The sequence below is a fragment of the Staurois parvus genome, unplaced genomic scaffold, assembly GCF_062004578.1.
Source record: "Staurois parvus isolate SC_StPar_1 unplaced genomic scaffold, SC_StPar_1.0 ptg003456l, whole genome shotgun sequence".
Classification (NCBI taxonomy): Eukaryota; Metazoa; Chordata; class Amphibia; order Anura; family Ranidae; genus Staurois; species Staurois parvus.
In genome coordinates, this window is record NW_028321252.1 from 124774 (window position 1) to 143305 (window position 18532).

Here is an 18532-nt window from a genome sequence, read left to right on the forward strand (position 1 = left end):
TTGGAGGTCAGTGGGAAGAATGTCCCTAACATTGGGGGTCAGTGGGAAGAATGTCCCTTACATTGATGATCAGTGGGACGGATGTCCCTTACATTGGTGGTCAGTGGGAAGAATATCCCTTACATTGGGGGTCAGTGGGAAGAATGTCCCTTACATTGGGGGTCAGTGGGAAGAATATCCATTACATTGGGGGTCAGTGGGAAGAATGTCCCTTACATTGGGGGTCAGTGGGAAGAATGTCCCTTACATTGGGGGGTCAATGGGAAGAATATCCCTTACATTGGGGGTCAGTGGGAAGAATGTCCCTGACATTGGGGGTCAGTGGGATGAATGTCTCTTACATTGGGGGTCAGTGGGAAGAATGTCCCTTACATTGGTGATCAGTGGGAAGAATGTCCCTTACATTGGTGGTCAGTGGGAAGAATATCCCTTACATTGGGGGTCAGTGGGATGAATGTCTCTTACATTGGGGGTCAGTGGGATAATTGTCTCTTACATTGGGGGTCAGTGGTAAGAATATCCCTTACATTGGAGGTCAGTGGGAAGAATGTCCCTAACATTGGGGGTCAGTGGGAAGAATGTCCCTTACATTGATGATCAGTGGGAAGAATGTTCCTTACATTGGGGGTCAGTGGGAAGAATGTCCCTTACATTGGGGGACAGTGGGAAGAATATTCCTTACATTGGGGGTCAGTGGGAAGAATGTCCCTTACATTGGGGGACAGTGGGAAGAATCTCCCTTACATTGGGGGTCAGTGGGAAGAATGTCCCTTACATTGGTGGTCAGTGGGAAGAATGTCCCTTACATTGGTGATCAGTGGGAAGAATGTCCCTTACATTGGGGGTCAGTGGGAAGAATGTCCCTTACATTGGGGGTCAGTGGGAAGAATGTCCCTTACATTGGTGATCAGTGGGAAGAATGTCCCTTACATTGGTGATCAGTGGGAAGAATGTCCCTTACATTGGTGATCAGTGGGAAGAATGTCCCTTACATTGGAGGTCAGTGGGAAGAATGTCCCTTACATTGGTGATCAGTGGGAAGAATGTCCCTTACATTGGTGATCAGTGGGAAGAATGTCCCTTACATTGGTGATCAGTGGGAAGAATGCTCCTTACATTGGGGGTCAGTGGGAAGAATGTCCCTTACATTGGGGGTCAGTGGGAAGAATGTCCCTTACATTGGAGGTCAGTGGGAAGAATGTCCCTTACATTGGGGGTCAGTGGGAAGAATATCCCTTACATTGATGATCAGTGGGAAGGATGTCCCTTACATTGGTGATCAGTGGGAAGAATATCCCTTACATTGGTGATCAGTGGGAAGGATGTCCCTTACATTGGTGGTCAGTGGGAAGGATGTCCCTTACATTGGTGGTCAGTGGGAAGGATGTCCCTTACATTGGTGGTCAGTGGGAAGAATTACACCCTTACAGATAGCTAGAAAGATCAATGGTGTCAGCTGGAACATATCTGAGAGGCAGAATTTGGGTACTGCTTAAGGAACCCCTAGCAACCTCTGGAGGAACCTTAGGGTTTCACATGACCCTGGTTGAGAAACCTTGCATTAGAACTTACTGATCCATTCATTTTGTGCCCATTCACAAGTGCTGATCTTTCTCCTTTTTCTATTGTAAGGGGAAGGCAAGGGATCAGCACTGTAAACCAATCTGTATGACCAATCACATGGTACCCAGCCCCTGGGTCAGCTGGGTACAGGGCCTCTGTGCACCCTGCTGTCTAATGACATGGCGATCACTCGCCAGATTGGCCACCCTACGGCTATTCAACCAGTACTGGTCATAAAAGGCACTGCGTAAATTAAGGACCGCCGATGAAAAACTCACCATGGTACGTAAATGGTTAAAATATACCTATACTCAAATGTGAACATAAATCTATATGAACAGTATGTTATGAGATATATAAAGAGCAGTAGAAAGATCTACTTCTACTGCATGGAAAATTGCTGCTCCAGATTACTTTTAGTGCTGTCCGCCATGTGTAAAAGGCTAGGCACACGGTCATGTGATCTCTACTAATGGGTAGGGTGTCAGTCTGAATGGCGACGATCCCATTTCAGCAGAAATCACATGACCACACAAGACAGAGGAAAGCTTTGAACAGCATTTTTTTCCCAATAAAGGAATGTGTTTTCTCCCTTCTATTACCCTTTATTTATCCATCTTGTCAAGATAACGGTCCACTTGGATGCATAAACAGTATCACCACCAGGGCCGGGACAAGGGGTGGGCAGCAGGGGTAGCTGCCATGGGTGCATTGTTTTACTGTAGGGATGGGGGCACTGTCCTTTTGTTACAAGGCTGATAGGAGTAGTGATAGTGGCATCACCATCTGTCAGCCCAGTGCTGGGTGTGACGAAGAGAGAGCTGGGTGACGGTGCAGGCTGTCTTCTCTCCCCCCCCTCTTGTGGTGGGACTGCATTGGAAAAACTGCACCAATGCAAAATCTTTGCCCTTTGATAACGTGCACGAGCACGAAACGCGTTAGAGGGGAGCCAAGCCAGCGATGTCACGTGATTTTGTACCTTTTTGATATATTGTATGTTTCTACACAGGATATCACTACTGTACCTTGTGCATCATATTTAGACGCTATTAACCATTAGCCGCCCGGCCAATGGCCGTTTGGCGGCTTCAGAAGTGCCTCTCCACTCCGGGTGCACGCCATTTGGCGTGCTCCCGCACATGCGCCGTTTGCGCTAATGCAGAGCGGCGCAGCAGTGCGATCTGTCACTGGCCGTGCACCTCGGACACGGCCGATGACAGATCCGAGTACCGGCTCCCGTTGCTGGTACCTTGTGACCTGCTGTGACCAATCACAGCAGGTCACATGACAGTTGTATACAATGGATGGCTTCATTCATGATGCCATTCATTGTATACTAGTGTCTAGCTGTGAATGGTCACAGTTAATCACATGCACACGTCATGTGATTAGCTGTGACCAAATCACAGCTAAGCACAAAAAAAAAAAAAAAGCTGAATGAATCGATTTCATTCAGGTAAATGCTTGCTTATAGCAAAGTAATTCTTTGCTATAAGCAAATTGTGTAAAAAAAAAATAAAAATACTGATAACTTCCCCAAAGTAGTACAGTGTTACTATGGTAACATTGTACTACTTTGGTCATAGTAAAATATGAAAAAAAAATCTTAAAAAAAATAAAAAAAATGTAATAAAAGATTAAATATAATAAAAAAAAAAAAATATATATATATATATATATTTTTTTTTTTTTCATACTGTCACCAGTCAGTGTCCCTGTTCACCGCCATGCCAGTTATATGATGACGCTGTACTGCACTGGTGACAGTATGTAAAAAAAAAAATAGTGAAAATTATTTTTTTAATTTTTTCATTTTCCGAAAAATTATGACAAAAAAATACAACTTCAAAAAACTCCCCATGTCTCTTATGAAGTACGCCGGACTGTCTACTCTGCAAAAAGGGGTCATTTGGGGATATCTGTACTATTCTGACATTCTTGGACCTCAAGAAATTAGATTGGCTGTCAGTACTTCAGGATTGATCAATATTCAGATCTATCCCATAGTTTGTGAACTCTATAACTTTCCTACAAACTAAAAAATACATCCTAATTTGGGTTATTTTCACCAAAGACATGTAGCAGAATACATCTCGGCCTAAATTTATGAAGAACAATTATTTATTTGTAAACTTTTATAACAGAAACAAAGAAAAATTTGTTTTTTTTTCAAAATTTTTGGTCTTTTTTTGTTAATTTAGCAAAAAATAAAAACTCCAGCGGTGATTAAATACCACCAAAAGAAAGCTCTAGTTGTGTGAAGAAAATGATAAAATTTTAGTTTGGGTACAATGTTGTATGACCGCGCAATTGTCATTCAAAGTGTGAGAGCGCTGAAACCTGAAAAATGGCCTGGCCAGGAAGGGGGAAAATTGCCCGGTATTGAAACGGTTAACACTTTTATCCTAGCGCTCATGAAGCGCATTTTATAGTTACAATATTTTATGGGCTGTTTTATTAGTCTTATGTCATATTAGAGCGCTACATCCTTGTATACCAATGCAAAACCTGACTGACAGATCAGATGATTTTGACAAGTGACTGCTGAGCGTAGGATCATCATAAAGGAGGAAAGGGGGGGGGGGGGGACATTCTGGCATCTTTGCCCTGGGCGCTGGATGACCATGTCCCAGCACTGATCAGCACTATACTACTTTGCCCATTTCCCCAACAAGACATGAATCCATATTACCTTAAATCTTCGAGCCAGAAATTTATTCTTCATCTCCAGGTAGTTTCCTTTGTGTATCTCAGATTTAAAAGGCTCATTCAATATTAAGTAGCAAGGGTCGTTTTGTATATCCTGCCAGCGGGCATAGCCATGTCTGTAGGGGATAGCAATGAAGGACGACAACTGCTGGACAGACAATTATTAGTGATGCCACGTATGCCAGTCAACAATTAATCTGCAAACAAAGAGGGATTATCTGGAGGGAAGGCCATGCAATAATAAATACATCTCCTCCCCGGAGTGAGTTAACCTTTAATTACCAATAAATAAAGAGCAAGGATCGGCACCCCGCTGGGTTACACTAGTTGTGATGAACACAGAGGAGCCTCATGCTGACTGTAATGAAAAGGTCATTATGGCTAGGAGTGATTTTAGGGGTTATTATCGCATAGCTGGTGCAGCATCCCGCGAGACAAAATAATTAAAATGTTTTTGGCATTTATAGAAGAGCTCAGATTAAAACAAAAAAACATAAGATGAGAGCTGGCAAAGCCCTCCTCTCCTCCTGAAGACTCCTGGGATATATGACATCATTTGCCTAGGCATGGAAACCAAGAAGATGCCCAAGAAATGTACAAAAAAAAAAAAAGAAAAAAAAGAAAAAAGGAAAATATAATCTACCTCCCTATTTACAAATGCTAGCAGTATAAGGATATAAGGATGGACACAGGGGAACACCGATCGTCATACGGGACCTCTGTGTGAGGTCCCAATCATGTGATCACTGATTGGCCAATCAGTGATCACATGCAGAGTAGTAAGCAAGATGTCACTTCTGACATCATTGCTTACTACATGTGAAATCTGTGAATGATCACAGAGATCACATGGTACAGGGCTATTCACAACAGCCTTGTACCGTGTGACAAGCTGTGACCAATCACAGCTCACACAGTATTTCTCAATGGCTGCAGGAATGCAGCCAGAGAGAAGGAGAAATGATTGCTTTTACAGCCTTTATGGGTATAAAAGCAATCAGTGTAAAAAAAAAATTCTTCATCACCCCCCCACAAGTAGTACAGTGTCACCATGGTGACATTGTACTGCTAGGGTAACAGTATGTAAAAAAAACCCACAAATAATAATATAAAAAATAAAATAAAAATGTAAAAAATAATTTTTTTAAAATTAAAATTTTTGGTTATTTTTGGTTATAAACTAAATTGGGTTATTTTTTTTTACCAAAAGGATAACTGAATAAATTTTGGCCAAGATTTATGATGAAATATTATTTGGAAAATTTTTATAAAAAAAACACTTTTTTAAAAAATGTTTGGACTTTTTCATTTATATAGCAAAACAAATAAAAATCCCAGCGATGAATAAATACCACCAAAATAAAGTTTTATCTGTTTCAAAAAAATGCTAAAAAATTAATATGGGTGCAGTGTTGCATGACCGCGCAATTGTCATTCAAAGTGCGATAGCGCTGAAAGCTGAAAATTGACCTGGACTGGAAGGGGGTGAAAGTGTCCGGACTGGAAGGGGGGGGAAAGTGTCCGGACTGGAAGGGGGTGAAAGTGTCCGGACTGGAAGGGGGTGAAAGTGTCCGGACTGGAAGGGGGTGAAAGTGTCCGGACTGGAAGGGGGTGAAAGTGTCCGGACTGGAAGGGGGTGAAAGTGTCCGGACTGGAAGGGGGTGAAAGTGTCCAGACTGGAAGGGGGTGAAAGTGTCCGGACTGGAAGGGGGTAAAAGTGTCCGGACTGGAAGGGGGGAAAGTGTCCGGACTGGAAGGGGGTAAAAGTGTCCGGACTGGAAGGGGGGGAAAGTGTCCGGACTGGAAGGGGGGAAAGTGTCCGGACTGGAAGGGGGGAAAGTGTCCGGACTGGAAGGGGGTAAAAGTGTCCGGACTGGAAGGGGGTAAAAGTGTCCGGACTGGAAGGGGGTAAAAGTGTCCGGACTGGAAGGGGGTGAAAATGTCCGGACTGGAAGGGGGTGAAAGTGTCCGGACTGGAAGGGGGGGAAAGTGTCCGGACTGGAAGGGGGGGAAAGTGTCCGGACTGGAAGGGGGGGAAAGTGTCCGGACTGGAAGGGGGGGAAAGTGTCCGGACTGGAAGGGGGGGAAAGTGTCCGGACTGGAAGGGGGGAAAGTGCCCGGACTTGAAGTGGTTAAGTAAAGGGAGACTGGAATCTGAAAGATCATGGCCTACACACCCACTGGCTGTCCTACATTCTATTCTGCGAAGATGTAACAATCTTGGAAACCAATGAGAAGCACCAGCTGAAACATCTCTTAAAAATACTCAAATATCATCCGCTGTTGTGTTTCGCCGAAGGAACGCCTCAAAGGATACGTGACAATTCCAGCAAGCAACCAGTAATCGTGCCTCCTGTGCCATATGTCATAGATTTTGCCAGAAGAGACGGCGGCTCTTTCTTCATTCTGCCATAACGTATGGAGTTCTGAAACACAAAAGCAAATATTTATCATATATTTTTTTTGTGCACTGTATATCAATAGGTTTGTGGACATCTGATCAGCACAGCTACCAATATGTCAATGATACAGCAGCATACAAAGACATTGTAGACAACTGTGCTCTTCCAACCTTGTGGTAACAGTTTGGTGAAGACCCTTTTCTGTTCTACCATGACTGTGCCCCTGTGTACAAACCAGCTCCATAAAGACATGGTGTGACCAGTCTGGCGTGAAAGAACCCAAGTGTCCTGTACAGGTCCCCGACCTCAACCCAACTGAACAAATTTTGGATGAATTGGATCAAGACAGGTCTTCTCAACCAACATCTCCATGAATTTGATGAGTCTGGCGTGGAGGACTCAAGTGTCCTACACAAAACCCTGACCTCAACCCTACTGAACACCTTTGGTATGAATTGGAACACCGATGGTGGACCAGGTCTTCTCATCCAACATCAGTCCCGCCCTTAGAGGTTCATGAATAAAGAACTCTACCAATAATGATCACTCCTTTCCAAATGGATACACGATATGGCCCAAACGATGTAGACACTCCTGCAAATGATGGGGTTCAGGTGTCTCCAGTGAAGAAAATTGGCCTGGGCAGGAAGGGGGGAGGGAAGTGTCCGGACCTGAAGTGGTTAATGACCTCCTACCTTCCAGAATCGGTCCATTTTCAGCAGCAGTCAACAAAGAGGTCAGCTCGGCCAAAAAACTCAAATTTTAGTAAGGTGGAAACTGACAAAGAATTACTTGTCAGCTTTTCCCTGCAGTAGTTAATCTCCGCACCCTACCAGATGATAACAAACATGTAATTCTATGTCATGAGGAGGTGTGGCACCATTGCTTGGCTTTGTAAAAATCGTGGCCAGTGGAAATAACTTAGAATTCTTATAAAAAAAAACAAACAAAAACTAAACAAAAAAAAAGACACACACACACAAAAAAACCCCCACTGGGATTGATTTACTAAAGGCAAATAGACGGCGCACTTAACTTAGTAAATGAGGGGAAGCTCTGCTCACTTCCATCATCCAATCATGGTTTTTTTCCCCCCTTTATTTTCTTTGCATGTGATTAGGTATTCTTTGTAAAGTGAAGCTTCCCCTCATTTACTAAGCTCTGGAGCAACTTCCCTTACAAAGTGCACAGTCTATTTACCTTTAGTAAACCAACTCTGTTAAAATACATTACCTGTGAACCCGCCATCTGCAATGTTAAACATAAATTTAAATTTTCCGCCATCTTCCTGTTTCCCGCTTTCATCTTCTTGTTTTACACAGTTTTCTCCATTTTGTTGCTTCACACATTCTTCTTTTTCCTCGGGTTTGCTGTCCTCTTCTGTAAAAAAAGAAAAAAAAAAATATTCAGAGGCATAATTTAATTTTTTAGGGGAGGGAAAAATCCATCCAACCAAGATGCAGGAAGGACATCTTTCTTTTATCAGAGTGTTCTCCAATTTGACTAAAAGTCAGGAAACCCCAACACACATTTCAATGCATGGTTTGTCGAAGACCGAAGTGTCTGAGGACACAAGATTACCATTTACAGTTTAAAAAAAATATGTGATTATGCATATAGTTACATCGTTACTCTGGCTGAAAAAAGATGAAAGTCCATCCAGTTCAACGATTAAAAAAGTTATAATCCTACACCCACATTTGATCCAGAGGAAGGCAAAAAAACCCAGCAAAGCACGATCCAATTTGCTCCTACAGGGAAAAAATTCCTTCCTGATCCCCCGAGAGGCAATCGGATATTCCCTGGATCAACTTTCCCTATAAATGTTATATCCAGTTATATTCTGTGTATCCAAGAAAGAATCCAGGACTCTGTGATGACCTCAGGGTGAATAAATCTACACCAGTGGTTCTCAACCTTCCTAATGCCGTGACCCTTTAATACAGTTTCTCATGTTGTGGTGACCCCCAACCATAAAATTATTTACCCAGTAATCATAATTCATGAGTGTCCTTTTACCTCCAATACTGCTGCTTTCTACACAGTAGCTGCTTTTAACAGAGTAGCTGCTCTTTACACATCGGAAATATGTGTTTTCTGATGGTCTTAGGGGACTCCTGTGAAAGGGTCGTGGGGGTCGCGACCCACAGGTTGAGAACCACTGCTCTACACCGAGTTCACTATATGAACCACTGATGTATTTATACATGGAGATCATATCCCCCCTTATGTATTATACATGGAGATCATATCCCCCCTTATGTATTATACATGGAGATCATATCCCCCCCTTATGTATTATACATGGGGATCATATCCCCCCCTTATGTATTATACATGGAGATCATATCCCCTCTTATGTATTATACATGGGGATCATATCCCCCCCTTATGTATTATACATGGAGATCATATCCCCCCTTATGTATTATACATGGAGATCATATCCCCCCCTTATGTATTATACATGGAGATCATATCCCCTCTTATGTATTATACATGGGGATCATATCCCCCCCTTATGTATTATACATGGAGATCATATCCCCCCTTATGTATTATACATGGAGATCATATCCCCCCCCCTTATGTATTATACATGGAGATCATACCCCCCCTTATGTATTATACATGGAGATCATATCCCCCTTATGTATTATACATGGAGATCATATCCCCCCTTATGTATTATACATGGAGATCATATCCCCCCCCCTTATGTATTATACATGGAGATCATATCCCCCCTTATGTATTATACATGGAGATCATATCCCCCCTTATGTATTATACATGGAGATCATATCCCCCCTTATGTATTATACATGGAGATCATATCCCCCCTTATGTATTATACATGGAGATCATATCCCCCCTTATGTATTATACATGGAGATCATATCCCCCCTTATGTATTTATACATGGAGATCATATCCCCCCTTATGTATTATACATGGAGATCATATCCCCCCTTATGTATTATACATGGAGATCATATCCCCCCTTATGTATTATACATGGAGATCATATCCCCCCTTATGTATTATACATGGAGATCATATCCCCCTTATGTATTATACATGGAGATCATATCCCCCTTATGTATTATACATGGTGATCATATCCCCCCCCCCTTATGTATTATACATGGAGATCATATCCCCCCTTATGTATTATACATGGAGATCATATCCCCCCTTATGTATTATACATGGAGATCATATCCCCCCTTATGTATTATACATGGAGATCATATCCCCCCTTATGTATTATACATGGAGATCATATCCCCCCTTATGTATTTATACATGGAGATCATACCCCCCCTTATGTATTATACATGGAGATCATATCCCCCCTTATGTATTATACATGGAGATCATATCCCCCCTTATGTATTATACATGGAGATCATATCCCCCCCTTATGTATTATACATGGAGATCATATCCCCCCTTATGTATTATACATGGAGATCATATCCCCTCTTATGTATTATACATGGAGATCATATCCCCCCTTATGTATTATACATGGAGATCATATCCCCCTTATGTATTATACATGGAGATCATATCCCCCTTATGTATTATACATGGAGATCATATCCCCCCTTATGTATTATACATGGAGATCATATCCCCCCTTATGTATTATACATGGAGATCATATCCCCCCTTATGTATTTATACATGGAGATCATACCCCCCCTTTATGTATTATACATGGAGATCATACCCCCCCTACATACATTTATCAACATTAAACCTCATTGGCCCCATAGTCCCCAATTACACAGAGCATTGAGGTCGGCTTGTAAGTTGGAGACATCCTGTAAGGACGTTATTTCCCGGCACAGCTTGGTGTCATCTGCAAAGACTGAAATGGGATTTATAAACCCAGATCCGATATTGTTAATATATAGATTAAAATGTAAGGGTCCCAACACTAAACCTTGGGGTACTCCACTAACAACAATGAACCTTGGGGTACACCACTAATAACACTGAACCTTGGGGTACACCACTAATAACACTGATCCTTGGGGTACACCACTAATAACACTGATCCTTGGGGTACACCACTAATAACACTGATCCTTGGGGTACACCACTAACAACAATGAACCTTGGGGTACACCACTAATAACACTGAACCTTGGGGTACTCCACTAACAACATTGAACCTTGGGGTACACCACTAATAACACTGATCCTTGGGGTACACCACTAATAACACTGATCCTTGGGGTACACCACTGACACCCCTAGACCATTCAAAGTATGAATCATTAACCACTACTCTATGAATACGAACTTTTAGCCAGTTTTCTATCCATTTACATTTGGATTTTTCCAGCCCGTAGACTTTACCTTACACATTGGTCGTGTGTTGGGAACTGTGTCAAATGCTCTTGCAAAATCCAAGTATACCATGTCCACAGCCACCCCTCTGTCCAAGTATACCATGTCCACAGCCACCCCTCTGTCCAAGTATACCACGTCCACAGCCACCCCTCTGTCCAAGTATACCACGTCCACAGCCACCCCTCTGTCCAAGTATACCACATCCACAGCCACCCCTCTGTCCAAGTATACCACGTCCACCGCCACCCCTCTGTCCAAGTATACCACATCCACAGCCACCCCTCTGTCCAAGTATACCACATCCACAGCCACCCCTCTGTCCAAGTATACCACGTCCACCGCCACCCCTCTGTCCATTATTACATTACATTACATTACATTGAGTTTATATAGCGCCAAAGGGTTTGCTCAGCGCTGTACAATAGAGGGGGGGACAATACATGAAACATTACAGCAGCTACGAACAGCACACGAGGGGTAAGAGGGCCCTACTCTTTCGAGCTTACAATCTGGGAGGGAGGGGGTAGTGGTACAGGAGGAAGTGGCTGTGGGGGATGGAGTGGTAGGAGGAATGAAGGAGAGCAGCAGTTAGGTGAGGGTGGGGTAGGCTTCCCTGAAGAGGTGGGTTTTCAGGGAGCGCCTGAAGGTGAGGAGGGAAGGTGACAGTCTGATGAATTGGGGTAGTGAGTTCCAGAGGATGGGGGAGGACCTGGAGAAGTCTTGCAGACGTGCGTGTGAGGAGGAGACCAGGGAGCAAAATAGAAGGAGGTCCTGTGAAGAGCGAAGGGTACGGGTAGGGTGGTACTTGGGAATCAGGTCGGTGAGGTAGTTAGGGGCAGTGTTGTGAATGGCTTTGTAGGTCAGAGTGAGTAGTTTGAATTTGATGCGTTGGGCGATAGGGAGCCAGTGGAGGGAGAGGCAGAGGGGGGTGGCAGAGGTGGAGCGGCTGGTGAGGTGGATGAGTCTGGCAGCTGAGTTCAGGATGGTCTGAAGCGGGGAGAGTTTGCACTGGGGTAGGCCGGTGAGGAGGGAGTTGCAGTAGTCAAGGCGTGAGATAATCAGGGAGTGCACAAGTAGTTTAGCGGTGTCTGGGGTAAGGAAGGTGCGTATTTTGGCGATATTGCGGAGGTGGAGCCTGCATGTGTTTGTCAGTGATTTGACATGAGGTTGGAAGGAGAGGTTAGAGTCCAGAATGACCCCAAGGACTTTGGCTTGCGGGGCGGGATTGATGGTGGTGATGTTAGTAGTGATGGATAGGATGGGGGGGGGGGCGCGGGCAGGGAGGGAAGACGAGAAGCTCGGTTTTGGAGAGGTTGAGTTTGAGGAAATGGAGCGACATCCAGTCAGAGATGTCGTTTAGGAGGTGAGTGATGCGGGCGGAGAAAGTGGAGGTGAGGTGGGGGGTGGAGAGGTAAATTTGAGTGTCATCAGCATAGAGATGGTAGTTGAAGCCGTGGGAGTGTATGAGTTTGCCAAGGGAGGAGGTGTAGATGGAGAAGAGAAGGGGTCCAAGGACAGAGCCCTGGGGGACCCCAACAGAGTATATCACATCCACCGCCACCCCTCTGTCCAAGTATACCACATCCATTGCCACCCCTCTGTCCAAGTATACCACATCCACAGCCACTCTGTCCAAGTATACCACGTCCACAGCCACCCCTCTGTCCAAGTATACCACGTCCACAGCCACCCCTCTGTCCAAAGTCTTGCTCACCTCATCATAAAAAGAAATCAGATTTGTTTGACAACTTCTGTCTTTCATGAATCCATGATGTCTGTTGCTTAAAAATATTTGTTTCCAGTAAGAACTCCTCTATGGGGTCTTTTATTAAACTCTCCAATATCTTCCCAACTATAGAAGTTACACTAACAGGTCTACAATTACTTGGGAAAGATTTTGACTTGTCAGATATGTTATGCCCCCTTACTTCAGGATACTCTGCAGAGTTCTCCCCCCTTACATCAGAATACTCATCAGAGTGCCCCCTTCAGGATACTCAGAGTGCCCCCTTGTATCAGGGTCCCCACCAGGATCCCCCTTACATCAGGGTCCCTGTCAGAGTGCTTCCTTACATTAGGTGTCCCTACCAGAGTACCCCTTACATCAGGTATCCCCACCAGAGTCCCCCTTACATCAACTGTTCCTATCAGAGTGCCCCCGTCAGGATACTCACAGTGCCCCCTTGTATCAGGGTCCCCACCAGGATCCCCTTTACATCAGGGTCCCTGTCAGAATGCTTCTTTACATCAGGTGTCCCCACCAGAGTCCCCTTTACATCAACTGTTCCCATCAGAGCGCCCCCTAACATATGATCAGTTACTCCATTAGAATGCCCCTTTACATCAGGTTTCTGAATCAGAGTGCCCCTTTAGATTAATTGTCCCCACAATACTGGCTCATGGATCAGTGTATGCACTTTCAGAGACCTGGGTGAGGGGCGCTAAATTAAAATCTTGGTGGCACAGCCCACCTCATCACCCCCCTAGATCCAGCCGTGCCTTTTTTGCAATACAGTTTTATAGTGTGTCTACACTTAGAGGAGCTTCTCTGCAGCGTACTCCAGATACACAAATATGCAGCCCCATGGGGAAAAAAGCCCAGTCCAGTGTGGCCACATATTTGCAAACACTCGGAGTCAAGGGGTTAAGGGCTCATTCAGACAATGTCTGCGTTTGGATCTGTGCACCTGTTCCTGCCCTCATGTCAAATTTTTGACACACGTCTGTGCCCGTGCAACTGCTGCATCTACTTCTATGGGCTGCTTGTGCACAGCTCCAAGGTGGATGAACACACAGAATAGAGGATGGGTCTCAACAACCATCACAATGAGCCCTAAAAAGGAAACTACTGTTTCTCCTAACAAAAATGCTGGATGCTTGGCCTCCATACTGTGAGCTGAGGCTGGAACAAGCATGCAGCTTCTGAACTCCAGCTATGCATACTCCATCCGGGTCAGTTTCTCAGGCACTAAACCCTCGGATAAACACCAAAGCTTGGTCATGAGCGTTTTTAACCACCCATCCGGCCGTTTATATACATGGGCCCGGACGGGAGCAGTGCAGGGGCAGGTGGTTGTTTATAAATGTTCGCCCCGCCCCCTGCTTGTGCATGCTCCCTGGAAGCGCGCAGCACCGCAATCCAGTGTCCGCTGTGTCCTCCGGACACAGTGGAACACTGATCGTTGTACGGGATCTCTCTGTGAGGTCCCGATCATGTGATCACTGATTGGCCAATCAGTGATCACATGCAGAGTAGCAAGCAAGATGTCACTTCTGACATCATTGCTTACTACGTGTGAAATCTGTGAATGATCACAGAGATCACATGGTACAGGGCTATTCACAACAGCCTTGTACCATGTGACAAGCTATGACCAATCACAGCTCACACAGTATTTCTCAATGGCTGGAAGAATGCAGCCAGAGAGAAGGAGAAATGATTGCTTTTACAGCCTTTATGGGTTTTAAAAGCAATCAGTGTAAAAACTGTGACACTGTACTGCTAGGGTGACAGTATGTAAAAAAAACCTCATAAATATTAATATAAAAAAATAAAATAATAATGTAAAAAAAAATTTGAAAAATTATAATTTTTGGTTATAAACTAATTTGGGTAATTTTTTTTTTTACTAAAAAGATAACGGAATACATTTTGGCCAAGATTTATGAATAAAGATTATTTATTTGCAAAAGTTTATAAGAAAAACACTTTTTTTCAAAATTTTTGGACTTTTTCATTTATATAGCAAAAAAATATAAAAATCCCAGTGGTGAATAAATACCACCAAAATAAAGTTTTATATGTCTCAAAAAATTCAAATGGGTACAGTGTTGCATGACCGCGCAATTGTCAAAGTGCTGAAAGATGAAAGTTGGCCTGGACTGGAAGGGGGGGGGGGGGAAGTATCCGGACTGGAAGGGGGGGAAAGTGTCCGGACTGGAAGGGGGGGAAAGTGTCCGGACTGGAAGGGGGGGAAAGTGTCCGGACTGGAAGGGGGTGAAAGTGTCCGGACTGGAAGGGGGGTGAAAGTGTCCGGACTGGAAGGGGGGGAAAGTGTCCGGACTGGAAGGGGGGGAAAGTGTCCGGACTGGAAGGGGGGGAAAGTGTCTGGACTGGAAGGGGGGGGAAAGTGTCCGGACTGGAAGGGGGGGGAAAGTGTCCGGACTGGAAGGGGGGGAAAGTGTCCGGACTGGAAGGGGGGGAAAGTGTCCGGACTGGAAGGGGGGGAAAGTGTCCGGACTGGAAGGGGGGGAAAGTGTCCGGACTGGAAGGGGGGGAAAGTGTCTGGACTGGAAGGGGGGTGAAAGTGTCCGGACTGGAAGGGGGGGAAGTGTCCGGACATGAAGTGGTTACAGCAGAGCTCAGTGAGGACGGGCTACATATATTCTCAGTGCAGGTTAGCTGTAATAGAATGGAAAGCAGAAGGTGTCACCATCAATGCCATTTGGAGGTGTAGATAGCCGGACGTACCTGACTTAGGTTCCTTGTCCTCTATTTTGGTCTGAGTGCTGTTCAGTCCTGTTTTTTCCAATGATTTTTCTTCTTGAATTGCTTCAGCTGTAAAAGGGATCAGTGTGAACTTTACATGGTATACGTGATCGGCCGTGATCAAAGCTATAGTTCATTTCAATGATCTGTAATGGAGGTGTCTGGCCATGTTCATACATGCCTTTAGGAGTCTGCTCAGTAGAGTCTTTTTCCTCGTCTTCTTCAACACCATCGTTTACTTGCTTTTCTTTACCTTCTAAATGTTCACTTTTCTCTTCAGGTTCTTCCTTCTCCAGTTTGGTTGCCGGCTTAAAAAAAAAAAAAAAAAGGTATATTACATAAAACCACTTCAACACCCGGCCAATTCTGAATCTTCTCACATATATGTAAAAGTCTATATATGTAAAAGTCTTTTTTTTTTTAGTTAGAAAATTGCACAGAACCCCCAAACATTATATGTTTTTTTTAGCGGGGGGTCTGGAGAATAATATGGTGGGTGTTGCAATTTTTTATGTCCCACAGTATCTGCGCAGTGGTTTTTTGCAAACACTATTTTTCTTTTTTTAATCACTTCCTGTCCGGCCTATGTACATAAACGGCCGGACGGGAGCAGTGCAAGGGCGGGCAGCTGTTTATAAATGGCGCCCGAATTAACAGCCTGTGCGAGCCCCCTGGGAGCACGTGGCACCGTGATCTGGTGCCCGCTGAGTCTAGAGGAGAACACTGATCGCTGTACGGGACCTCTGTGGGGTGTGGGGGCGTGTATAGAAGGGGTTGTCCTATAGAGGGGTGTGGGCGTGTATAGAAGGGGTAGTCCTATAGAGGGGTGTGGGCGTGTATAGAAGGGGTTGTCCTATAGAGGGGTGTGGGCGAGTATAGAAGGGGTTGTCCTATAGAGGGGTGTGGGCGTGTATAGGAGGGGTTGTCCTATAGAGGGAGTGTGGGCGTGTATAGAAGGGGTTGTCCTATAGAGGGGTGTGGGCGTGTATAGAAGGGGTTGTCCTATAGAGGGGTGTGGGCGTGTATAGAAGGGGTTGTCCTATAGAAGGGTGTGGGCGTGTAAAGAAGGGGTTGTCCTATAGAGGGGTGTGGGCGTGTAAAGAAGGGGTTGTCCTATAGAGGGGTGTGGGCGTGTATAGAAGGGGTTGTCCTATAGAGGGGTGTGGGCGTGTATAGAAGGGGTTGTCCTATAGAGGGGTGTGGGCGTGTATAGAAGGGGTTGTCCTATAGAGGGGTGTGGGCGAGTATAGAAGGGGTTGTCCTATAGAGGGGTGTGGGCGTGTATAGAAGGGGTTGTCCTATAGAGGGGTGTGGGCGTGTATAGAAGGGGTTGTCCTATAGAAGGGTGTGGGCGTGTAAAGAAGGGGTTGTCCTATAGAGGGGTGTGAGCGTGTATAGAAGCGGTTGTCCTATAGAGGGGTGTGGGCGTGTATAGAAGGGGTAGTCGTATAGAGGGGTGTGGGCGAGTATAGAAGAGGTTGTCCTATAGAGGGAGTGTGGGCGTGTATAGAAGGGGTTGTCCTATAGAAGGGTGTGGGCGTGTATAGAAGGGGTTGTCCTATAGAAGGGTGTGGGCGTGTAAAGGAGGGGTTGTCCTATAGAGGAGTGTGGGCGTGTATAGGAGGGGTTGTCCTATAGAGGGGTGTGGGCGTGTATAGGAGGGGTTGTCCTATAGAGGGGTGTGGGCGTGTAAAGGAGGGGTTGTCCTATAGAGGAGTGTGGGCGTGTATAGGAGGGGTTGTCCTATAGAGGGGTGTGGGCGTGTATAGGAGGGGTTGTCCTATAGAGGGGTGTGGGCGTGTATAGAAGGGGTTGTCCTATAGAGGGGTGTGGGCGTGTATAGAAGGGGTTGTCCTATAGAGGGGTGTGGGCGTGTATAGAAGGGGTTGTCCTATAGAGGGGTGTGGGCGTGTATAGAAGGGGTTGTTCTATAGAGGGGTGTGGGCGTGTATAGAAGGGGTTGTCCTATAGAGGGGTGTGGGCGTGTATAGAAGGGGGTTGTCCTATAGAGGGGTGTGGGCGTGTATAGAAGGGGTTGTCCTATAGAGGGGTGTGGGCGTGTATAGAAGGGGGTTGTCCTATAGAGGGGTGTGGGCGTGTATAGAAGGGGTTGTCCTATAGAGGGGTGTGGGCGTGTATAGAAGGGGTTGTCCTATAGAGGGGTGTGGGCGTGTATAGGAGGGGTTGTCCTATAGAGGGGTGTGGGCGTGTATAGGAGGGGTTGTCCTATAGAGGGGTGTGGGCGTGTATAGGAGGGGTTGTCCTATAGAGGGGTGTGGGCGTGTATAGAAGGGGTTGTCCTATAGAGGGGTGTGGGCGTGTATAGAAGGGGTTGTCCTATAGAGGGGTGTGGGCGTGTATAGAAGGGGTTGTCCTATAGAGGGGTGTGGGCGTGTATAGGAGGGGTTGTCCTATAGAGGGGTGTGGGCGTGTATAGAAGGGGTTGTCCTATAGAGGGGTGTGGGCGTGTATAGAAGGGGTTGTCCTATAGAGGGGTGTGGGCGTGTATAGAAGGGGTTGTCCTATAGAGGGGTGTGGGCGTGTATAGAAGGGGTTGTCCTATAGAGGGGTGTGGGCGTGTATAGAAGGGGTTGTCCTATAGAGGGGTCTGGGCGTGTATAGGAGGGGTTGTCCTATAGAGGGGTGTGGGCGTGTATAGGAGGGGTTGTCCTATAGAGGGGTGTGGGCGTGTATAGAAGGGGTTGTCCTATAGAGGGGTGTGGGCGTGTATAGAAGGGGTTGTCCTATAGAGGGGTGTGGGCGTGTATAGAAGGGGCTGTCCTATAGAGGGGTGTGGGCGTGTATAGAAGGGGTTGTCCTATAGAGGGGTGTGGGCGTGTATAGAAGGGGTTGTCCTATAGAGGGGTGTGGGCGTGTATAGAAGGGGTTGTCCTATAGAGGGGTGTGGGCGTGTATAGAAGGGGGTTGTCCTATAGAGGGGTGTGGGCGTGTATAGAAGGGGTTGTCCTATAGAGGGGTGTGGGCGTGTATAGAAGGGGTT

The 18532-nt window shown here is 45.6% G+C and overlaps 1 protein-coding gene across 1 annotated transcript in view; it reads right to left on the minus strand.

Moving 5' to 3' along the window:
- The window catches only part of LOC149428163 (ATP-dependent chromatin remodeler CHD5-like), a gene marked incomplete at its 5' end in the record, with an annotated part of 46603 nt that extends 30764 nt beyond the window's left edge, over positions 1-15839 (minus strand). Inside the window, 5 exons of the mRNA XM_089667645.1 lie at positions 4256-4388; positions 6590-6698; positions 7908-8054; positions 15514-15600; positions 15713-15839. Of these exons, the coding sequence (XP_089523771.1) occupies positions 4256-4388; positions 6590-6698; positions 7908-8054; positions 15514-15600; positions 15713-15839 (603 nt within the window). The remainder of the gene's footprint in view (positions 1-4255; positions 4389-6589; positions 6699-7907; positions 8055-15513; positions 15601-15712) is intronic.
- Between the last annotated feature and the right edge of the window lie 2693 nt (positions 15840-18532).